Here is a 9,748-nt window from a genome sequence, read left to right as displayed (position 1 = left end):
TGGCAAAGACTTGAGGCTTCAGTTCGAGTCTGATGGCTGGTAATGGCTGCCGGAAGGGCTGTGTTGAAGAGGATTCTGGAGCTGTGTCTGGGCTGGTGTGGGAGCTTCCAGGGAGCAGTAAACTGGGCCATGAGTCATTCAGGCAGGGAGCACCAGAGTGGGACGTAAGCAAGGCAAGTCTACGCCCTTCTTCCCCAAAGGTATACAGCAACTAGGGACAGCTTGGCGCTGTCCCCGACGCCAGCACTTGGCACTGTAGAGGCTGGAATTGTAAACATACCCTTACTGGAGTGGGAGAGAGGTGAGATGTAAATACTGTTCACGCTGTGACAGAAGCAGGCAATGGCAGGAAAGGCCAAGGTCAGGTTAGAGCTCCAGCTTTAATTAAGGCTCCTATGCACGCGTGCAACAGTGTTGGTTCAGGACAGCATTTTGTGTAAAGCTTCCCGCTTGGAGAAGAGGGGAGTGCGTTTATTAACCTGTGCAATCAAAGTGCCAGTTAAAATTGTTATGAATTATTTAAAAATGGAAAAGGGTGTGGGATGATGCATGTTTACTGGAGAAAGCAGTATAAGATGTAGCTCCTGTCATTTACATAGATCTGTGTATATATGGCCCTTGGACCGTGGTTTTAAAAATTGAAGCAACTTAAGAATACCTACCCACTATGTCTAATACCCTACTATTCTGTAACTCCAAGGACGATTCTTCCTCATTGATCCAGACAAATCTAGGTAGTGGAGTCTTCTGTAGACCCCCAACTGTTACAGTGAATGTGTTTGAAAGATGTATGCAAATCTAGTTTTTGGAACTCAAAATCGTATTATAAATGCACCAAGAGTCTGTTAACTCAGGCTGAATCTCTAGAAAGCATAGTAGCTACTTTTGTGTAAATGCAGATGTTGTGTGGCATCAAAGTGAGGTATCACTGTAGTCTGATGTAAGTTTACTGTTTTATCAAGGTGACTCCTTTCACTGTAACGGTACCTGGAAATTCTCAGGGCCACTGCTCCCTGGTAAGGTAAACAGATATGGAGAACCCAGTAAGGTGGAATTCTGTGCACTAATCTCTCATACAAGTCACTTGGTATCTTTCTCAATGTTTTTTGGCTTTAATTGTTTTTCCTTCCCAGCATGAAAAATTGTGAAATCAGCTCCAGCTGACTAGGTTTTCTTTCCATTTCAAATAATTATATGAAGCACTTAAATAAGTGCACCAAACCATATCTCAAATGGAACTGAGTATTCAAAACATATATTTTATGCCTTAAGTTTGTTGAGAATTTATTTGCATAAAAATCCCAGTATTTTTCCACTGAGCCCACCACCTCGCAGGTAAGAACGGGTGGTGTGTCAAACGTGCTAGTAACGACCCCGTGAGACAGAGAATTAGATTCCGGAGGGACCTGGGGAAGCGGGGCTGAGAACACGGGTGGCGTGCAGACCCCAGAGGGGCAGGGGCACCTGAGCCTGTGGGTCTGAAAGACAAGAGTGGGGTGCGTTCAGATGTAGAATTCCTCCTCCACGTCGCTGCCCCCGCGTCCGGCCAGCACTGAGGGTGGTAGGACGCCTCTGCCAGTCTGCTGGGCATCGGGAGCATCATAAGGGAGTTCTGGGGGTGACTCTGTGAGCCAGGAGGTGTCGGAAGCTGGGGAAGCGGTGACAGCTGTGGCCGAGGAGCTGGAAGGCCCTTTGGTGGACAGAGGGAGGGCAGCCCAGGAGGCCTCTGTGGTCACGCCGCCCCCAGCGGGCAGGGGTCCTTCTCTGGAAGCCCTGCGCTCTGACCAGAGGCTGCTGCATCTTTCGGAGGGGAGCAGTGTTTCCGTGGGGCTGCAGAACCTGCTGGGTGCAGAGTACGCAGAGACCACGGACAGGTCGGAGGAGGAGAGCCGCAGCCCCGTGTCCACGTCCGTCTCCTGGGCCCCCTCTAAGTCATCGATGGAGAGGAGGTGGCCGTGCCTCCGCTCCGACGCCCTCTGCCCCGGGCCGTCTGTGTTTGCAAACCACGGTGGTTCGGCTGAGGAGGCCGGGGAGGGGTCTCCCGTGGGCAAACACAACAAGGACTTGCTTCTCTGGAAAGACCAGGGCAGGCTGGGAGGGCTGCCGGCTGGTCTGGTGAAGTCCTGCGGCTGCCGGCTAGGCAGGCCTGTCTGGCCGAGCCCCAGGTCTGAAGTGTCCATCGGGGGCTGCGGGCCGCTGCCAGGGGTCCGGCTCTGTGCAGCGGCACTCGGAGAAGGCGCGGACCCAGCTTTCTGCTCTGAGGCGTGGTGAGCTCTGCTGGGTTTAGGGCACTTCCTGTGTACCCTCTGTGCCTGCAGGGGGAAGAGGGCATGTCACATCAGTGCAGGACTGGCCGGTCACCGGGGCCGGGGATTCCGCTGTTAACAGAACGGGAGACACATTTCCTGATGACTGGAGACTTCCAGCAATGTCTCGGCAATAAAGCATTACCAGAGATTTCATTCTCCACATTCTAAAGCGAAGACAGAGGTAGCGGAGCTTGGGGGAATACAGATCAGACTTCTCAGTCTGAGCAGACATCCCCGAACCCAGGGGGAGAGGCAGTCCCTCGTCACGACAGGGAACGGTACGTGTTCCAGTGCACACGCAAGGAGGCTCAACAGATTAGCCGCGAGCGTGAGGCCTTGGCTGAGCAGGAGAGGGGAGACAAGAATTACCATTCAGTGCAAAAAGGTTGCTTGAAGGGTTTCTCTCCCTCCAACCAAAGCCCCACTGTTTGGAAATACTACTGACGGCAGGATGGAAGGATCGGGATGGGACTTGACTCCAGCGCACGTGTGAACATCAGGACACATCCTAGGGGTGGCCTATGATTCGGGGCAGTAAATCTTCAAAGAGTGCAGGGCTGTCAGGAAATTGGCATTTATTTACTTGCTCTAAGGAACTCCACGATACTCCTCTATTTTGCCTTTCAGAAACTGTATGGGAAAGGGGGCTGCCGACTACTGACTAATCCCGTGGATGCCCCACAGGGCTTGACTTGGACAGGCAGTTTCACCCTTTAACACTCAGCCCTGTCCTCCTAGTCTCCCTGACCTTCCCTGCAGCTCTGCAGGAAACTGTTTCTGCTGCACAGAACTGGGGCTTCACTTCCGACGCTCATGCCCCCCTGGGGCTGCTGCTCTCAGGTTCTCCCCCTGGTCTGGCTCACCAGGCCTGCAGGCCAAAGTCTGGATTACTTACTACCCAGATAATGGATCTGGGGACAGTGGGTCTGGCTCTGCTTTGTATAGGATTACCTGACTTATGAATCCCTGAAATAAGAGGGCTGAGTGCAGTTTACTATAAGGGGTATTTCCTGGCACACAGCAGGCTACGAGACGTTGGCTCTTCCCTGGACAGCCAAGTCCCCCACCTCCCTGTTAGACAGGAACCTGGTTTTTTCACAGCCACCTGGGAAATTTTATCCAATGCAATATACACTTATTTGTACCTATTACAGGTAAAGGAGGAGAAACTACAATGAGAAGGACTGTCCTCAACCACATGAAACTCGTATCTCATTGACAGGGTCGGAGTCAAAAAGAACTCAGACGAGGGCGTGTGGTGACAGGCACAATACTAGGGCGAAGAGGGAGAGACCGTGCCTGCCCGCGGGAGCACAGGAGTCTTCAGTTGGAGGTGGCCATGGAGATGGGCGGCTGGCGTCCTAGCGGGTGGCACGCGTGGAGAGGAGGCTGTGCTGGAGAGAGAGGCCAAGACAAACGGGCGCTGACTGTTGGCAGGTGAGCAAGGGAGCTGCAGGGGGCGGGGAGCAAGCAGCTTGGCTTGATTACAGACCAGGTGCCTGGAAAGCAGCAGTGCTGTCGGTCAGCTTGGGGATGGAGTCTAGTACGGGTCAAGGAGACCCTGACCATCTGGGTAAGAAATCCACATACTTATCCTTCTGCTGGGGCCATGTTCACTCTTGATTATGTTTTTTGCTATAGGACCATTCCTTTCACTGATTTCTTAGATCTTTTTTACCTAATTCCAGATATCTCTTAATCCTATAAACAGACCGACTGACTCATTTTCAATCAACATTAACTGAGAGTCTTTTAAGCAGAGCTCCTCAACCTGGTGTGTTTTACCTTTGCCTGGGTTATAAAGGTGTGCTGAGGACTGATCTCTGTCACCAGCAGCCTCTCGTACCACAGAAATATTATCGTTTCCTACGTGCTCTGATGTGAAAAAGGTCTGGAGGACCAGGCACAGATAATTTTGAATAAGACACGATCTTAGCCCCCCCACAATTAACAATACAACGGTCAAGGGTAATAAAGTGAGCCACAATGATAAAGTGAGCGGCGATATAATGGGGGCGTTTGGGGCACCAAGGTGGGAGGGGTTGATTTTACAGAGGGGGTGAAGCAGCACGGGGAGAGGGTAGAAAAAGCTTGCCTTGAAGTCACGACTGGACAAAATCTTGGAAGTGGAAGAGGGGTTTGCCAACTGGAGGGCAGTGGGCGTGGCATGGAAAGGCACACAGGCACAGAGACAGCCTGAGCAGAGGCTGGGGGCATGAACCAAAACAAGAGGCAAGCCCTGAGAAGTGAGAGGAGCCTCGTCAGGGGCGTGCTGTTGTGTGCACAAGCTCCCTCTCTATATATTCTTTTTCAGATTCTTTTCCATTTTGGTTATTACAAGATACTGAATATAGTTCACTATGCTACACAGTAAATCCTTGTTGTTCATCTATTTTATAGATGGTAGTGTGTATCTGCTAATCCCAAACTCCTAATTTATCCATCCCTCTTGCCTTTCCTCTTTGGTAACCATAAGTTGTTTTCTATGTCAGTGAGTCTGTTCCTGTTCTGCAGGTAAGTTCATTTGTATCATATTTTAGATTCCACTCATAAGGGATAGCATATGATATTTGTCTTTCTCTGTCTGACTTAGTATGATAATCTCTAGGTTCATCAATGTTGCTGCAAATGGCATTATTTCATTCTTTTTTTATGGCTGAGTAATATTCCATTGTATATATGTACCACATCTTTACCCATTCATCTATCGATGGGCACTTTGGTTGCTTCCATGTCTTGGCTATCGTAAATAGTGCTGCTGTGAACATTGGGGTGGATTTATCTTTTCGAATGACGGTTTTCTCTGGATATATGCCCAGGAGTGCTGGATCATATGGTAGCTCTATTTTTAGCTTTTTAAGGACCCTCCATACTGTTTTCCATAGTGGCTGCACCAATTTACATTCCTGCCCATGGTATAGGAGGGTTCCCCTTTCTCCACACCCTCTCTAGCATTTATTATTTGTAGACTTTCTGATGATGGTTATTCTGACTGGTATGAGGTGATACCTCAGTGTAGTTTTGATTTGCATTTCTCTAATAATTAGCGATGTTGAACATCTTTCCATGTGCCTGTTGGTCATCTGTATGTCTTCCTTGGAGAAATGTCTCTTTAGGTCTTCTGCCCATTTTTTTGATTGGGTTGTTTGTTCTTTTGTTATTGAGTTGTATGAGCTGTTTGTATATTTTGGAGATTAATCCCTTGTCAGTTGCATCATTTGCAAATATCTTCTCCCAGCCTGTGGGTTGTCTTTTCATTTTGTTTATGATTTCCTTTGCTGTGCAAAAGCTTATAAGTTTGATTAGGTCTCATTTGTTTATTTTTGCTTTTATTTCTATTGCCTTTGGAGACTGACCTAAGAAAACATTGGTACGATTTATGTCAGAGAACGTTTTGCCTATGTTCTCTTCTAGGTGTTTTATGGTGTCATGTGTTATATGTGTTATATTTAAGTCTTTAAGCCGTTTTGGGTTTAATTTTTGTATGGTGTGAAGGAGTTTACATGCAGCTGTCTAGCCTTCTCAACACCACTTGCTTTTTTCCATTGTATATTCTTGCCTCCTTTGTCAAAGCCTAATTGATGGTAGGTATGTGGGTTTATTTCTGGGGTCTCTATTCTGTTCCATTGATCCATATGTCTGTTTTTGTGCCAATACCATGCTGTTTTGATTACTGTAGCTTTGTAGTATTGTCTGAAGTCTGGGAGGGTTACTGATCCTCTTCTTAATCCTCAGTCTCTAATTCTGTGTGTGGGGTGTGTGTTTGTCCCCGTGACCTGCCGTCTTCCTGCCCAACAGGCTCTGTACAGCATAATGAAATTCTCAAGCTGTTCTGCTAAGGGTGGTTTAAGGAGCTGAAGGTCAAGAGCAGCAATTACGGAGATTTCTGATGGTCTAAATTATAGATTCTTAAAGAATATGATGTAAAATGTTTTTAGTACAGGTTATAAGATATGGTTCTCGTAAAGATCACACTCTACAAGGCCATTCTATGTGCCTTTTATGTGCATGGGGACCTCGCTGAATATGGCAAGGAAGGTGCTGAGCCAAGCTCGTTCCTCCTGGGGTATGACCCACTCACCAGGGCTTGCTGCTCTGTGCTCCAGCATCCCCTGAACTCCCAACCCAGCCATTCTGACTCTGTGCTGTACTGCTCTGGTTAGTGATCCATCTTCTCTGCAAGGCTCTGTGCTTCACGAGGGAGATCTTGCTCAGCACATACCCTGACCAGTGCCCGATACAGAGCAGGAACTTAAGCATGAATGAAGAGTCACAGCTTTGGGATGGGGTAAGGCGTGGCCTCAGAAGGCCCAAGTGTACCTGGGAGGTGTGACAGCTGAGTGGCTGTTGAAGAGACAAACCAGTTTTCTCAATCATTTGAGTTCGGCTAAATAAGAGAGAAAATAAGTCATGAGACTCTTTAGAGAAGGAAGTCCTCAGGTACAGAGGCTGCTTCCAGTGGGGGGACAGTGTTTATTAGTTAAGATGTCTATCTTATTTTTCCCAAGGGCTGAGTCCCCTGGGTGCCCCAATAAGTATGTACCACCCTGTAACTTGCATGTTCAGAGTCTTATTTGAGGGGCATGCTCTGGGTGAGCATGCTTGCAGTCTGAGTCTGCCTGAAAGAGGAAGCCTCTGTGAATACTGCTCCATGAGAAGCAAAAGGCCAAGGTTCCCACTTGAGGAACTGTTTGGAGACATCTGAAGCTCTCCACTGTCAGAGATAGAGCGGTGTTAAATTAGACTTAAAATCAGGAACAACTAGCAGAGGACGAATCCTTGGTGGTTTCGCAGACATTTTCATCACTGTGCTATTTTTTTTTTAATTTAATAGCTATTTATTTATTTATTTTTGGCTGTGTTGGGTCTTAGTTTTCGTGCGAGGGCTTTCTCTAGTTGTGGCAAGCGGAGGCCACTCTTCATCGCGGTGCGTGGGCCTTTCACTATCGCGGCCCCTCCTGTTGCGGGGCACAGGCTCCAGACGCGCAGGCTCAGTAATTGTGGCTCACGGGCCCAGTTGCTCTGTGGCATGTGGGATCCTCCCAGACCAGGGCTCGAACCCGTGTCCCCTGCATTAGCAGGCAGATTCTCAACCACTGCGCCACCAGGGAAGCCCTGTGCTCTTATTTGTTTTACTGTATCGTGAAGGCAGGAGTCCAGATAAATCCTAATATCTGCTTTGAAGAGAGGTGGTACCCAGTGTCTTTCACTGGACGGGTGCCCACGCGCACCGCAGAGGTGCCTGCTGGGCAGGTGGGATTCCAGTTGGTACCGTGCTGGCCGGTGATGATGCAGGATCCTGGGGTGGGGAGTTGGAGGAGGGTGGCTGCAAGGCTTCACCCCCAGGGTCTGCCAGGGCTGCTGTGCCTGTGGGATGTGCCTGCAGCAGATCTGGTGGTTTTCTCCAGCTCTGCCTGGAGGCAGAGAAGTCAGCTTCTAAAAGCAGGGTCTTGTCTGTCTAATGACAACTCACATGTGCAAAGGATGGCCCTCCTTTTGGTGTCCTTCCCATGGCGATGGCTCTATTTCTGACCTTTCCTGTCTGCCTGTCTGACTTGACCAGGAACACTGGAATCTGAGAGTGAACCATCAAAGATGTTTCGAGAAGCTCTTCCCCAGTGGACTTTTCCAGAGTGAAACAACACTCTGGAAAAGCCTCCTTCCTCCCCCAGCTTTCGGCTCTCAGGGCTGCCCTCTGGAGCTTCTCCAAGTGACAGCAGCAATGTACCTTGAGGACGGCTTCCTTTGCTTCTCTTTGAAGCGGTGCAGGCTAGCTGACTCACTGGAATCCAGTAGTTCCCTCTTTGCTGTTTATGGAACTTTCTCTAAGGAACACAGTAGCATTACATCAATGACTCTGCCTAAAGGCAACCAGCCAGGAAGATCTGGTTGTGTCCCTGAAATCACCAAAAAGCTGAAATGCAGTAAGTGACCCATGAGCTTCACATGGAACTTCGAGCCCGGGCAGTTTGCAATGGAAGGAGTAAAGAGGCCTTTTTCAAGGATCAGGGTGTCTCAGCAGACACATGGATAGAATCCCTAGGAATGGTGATTCTGTCCCTGACCCAGTAAGCCTGGGCGGTGTCTCATGGGTCAATCATGGTCAGGCCATTTTCTCTCACCCTCACACCTCCTCCTTCCAAGAGAGGTCATTTCCTCCTGTCCTGTCCTGGGCAGAAACACAACCAGTGTGGCACTGTCTGTTACGCAATGAGCCAGCAAAAGACCTTTTAACCCAGGGACTGATAAGAATTAGGAGCAGTCTCAAGGAAATTGGGCAACGGGTTCACATGAGAAACCAGATTTTTGTTCTAAATAAAAGCATCATATTTTGCTTCTCCTTTCACTGTCCTCTGGGTAGGTTTCATATACCCACTAACAGTACTACCCCCAGAAAAAGCCTATGTTGTCTTCAAAAATTTTTAATTAAAAATTTTTTTGAAATATAATTGACATATATTAGTCTCAGGTGTATAACATATTGATTCATTATTTGTATATATTGTGAAATGATCACAATAAGTCTACTTAATCCATTACCACACATAGTTATGTTTTTTTCTTGCAATGATAACTTTAAATCTACTCTCCCATCAACTTTCAATATACAAAACAGTATTGTTAACTATAGTTACCAAGCTGTACATTAAATCTCCAGATTTATTAATTCTATAATTAGAAGTTTGTACCTTTTGGCTTTTTTTTTTTTTTTTTGCTGCACTGTGCGGCGTGTGGGATCTTAGTCCCCTGACCAGGGATCGAACCCCAGCCCGCTGCAATGGAAGTGCAGAGTCTTAACCACTGGACCGCCAGGGAAGTCCTGGAAGTTTGTACCTTTTGATCACCCACCCATAACAACCACCCGTCTCTTCTCTGAATCTATGAGTTAGGGTTTTTTTTGTTGTTGTTGTTGTTTTAATTTCACATATAAGTGAGATCATATGGTGTCTGTCTTTCTCTGGCTTATTTTGCATAATGCCCTCAAGGTACATCCATGTTGTCACAAATGACAGGATTTCATTCTTTTTATAGCTGAATAATATTCTACTGTGTGTGTGTGTGTGTGTGTGTGTGTGTGTGTGTACACACACACCACATCTTCTCCATTCATCCAAAGATGGACCCTTAGGTTGCTTCCATGTCTAGACTATTGTAAATAATGCTACAATCAACATGGAGAGTGCAAATATCTTTTCAAGTTAGTGTTTTCATTTCCTTCAGCTAGACACACAGAATTAAAACTGCTGGATCATATGGTAGTTCTATTTTTATTTTTTCAGGAACCTCCACACCGTTTTCCACAAATTGGCCACACCAATTTACAGTCCTACCAATGGTGCACAAGGGTTCCCTTTTCTCCACATTCTCACCAAGACTTAATATTTCTTATCTGTTTGATAAAAGCCATCTAACAGTTATAATGTGGTATCTAAACCACT

At 47.5% G+C, this 9,748-nt stretch overlaps 1 protein-coding gene across 1 annotated transcript in view; it reads right to left on the bottom strand.

The window, feature by feature from the left end:
* Positions 1–1,502: 1,502 nt before the first annotated feature.
* The window catches only part of FAM124A (family with sequence similarity 124 member A), a 104,031-nt gene continuing 95,785 nt past the window's right edge, over positions 1,503–9,748 (bottom strand). The window contains exon 4 of the mRNA XM_007193716.2: positions 1,503–2,312. Coding sequence (XP_007193778.2) covers positions 1,503–2,312 — 810 coding nt within the window. The remainder of the gene's footprint in view (positions 2,313–9,748) is intronic.

Source organism: Balaenoptera acutorostrata, chromosome 18 (assembly GCF_949987535.1).
Source record: "Balaenoptera acutorostrata chromosome 18, mBalAcu1.1, whole genome shotgun sequence".
In the NCBI taxonomy this organism is placed as follows: Eukaryota; Metazoa; Chordata; class Mammalia; order Artiodactyla; family Balaenopteridae; genus Balaenoptera; species Balaenoptera acutorostrata.
The sequence above is the reverse complement of the archived record's forward strand: the minus strand, read 5'-3'. Positions and strand labels throughout refer to the sequence as shown.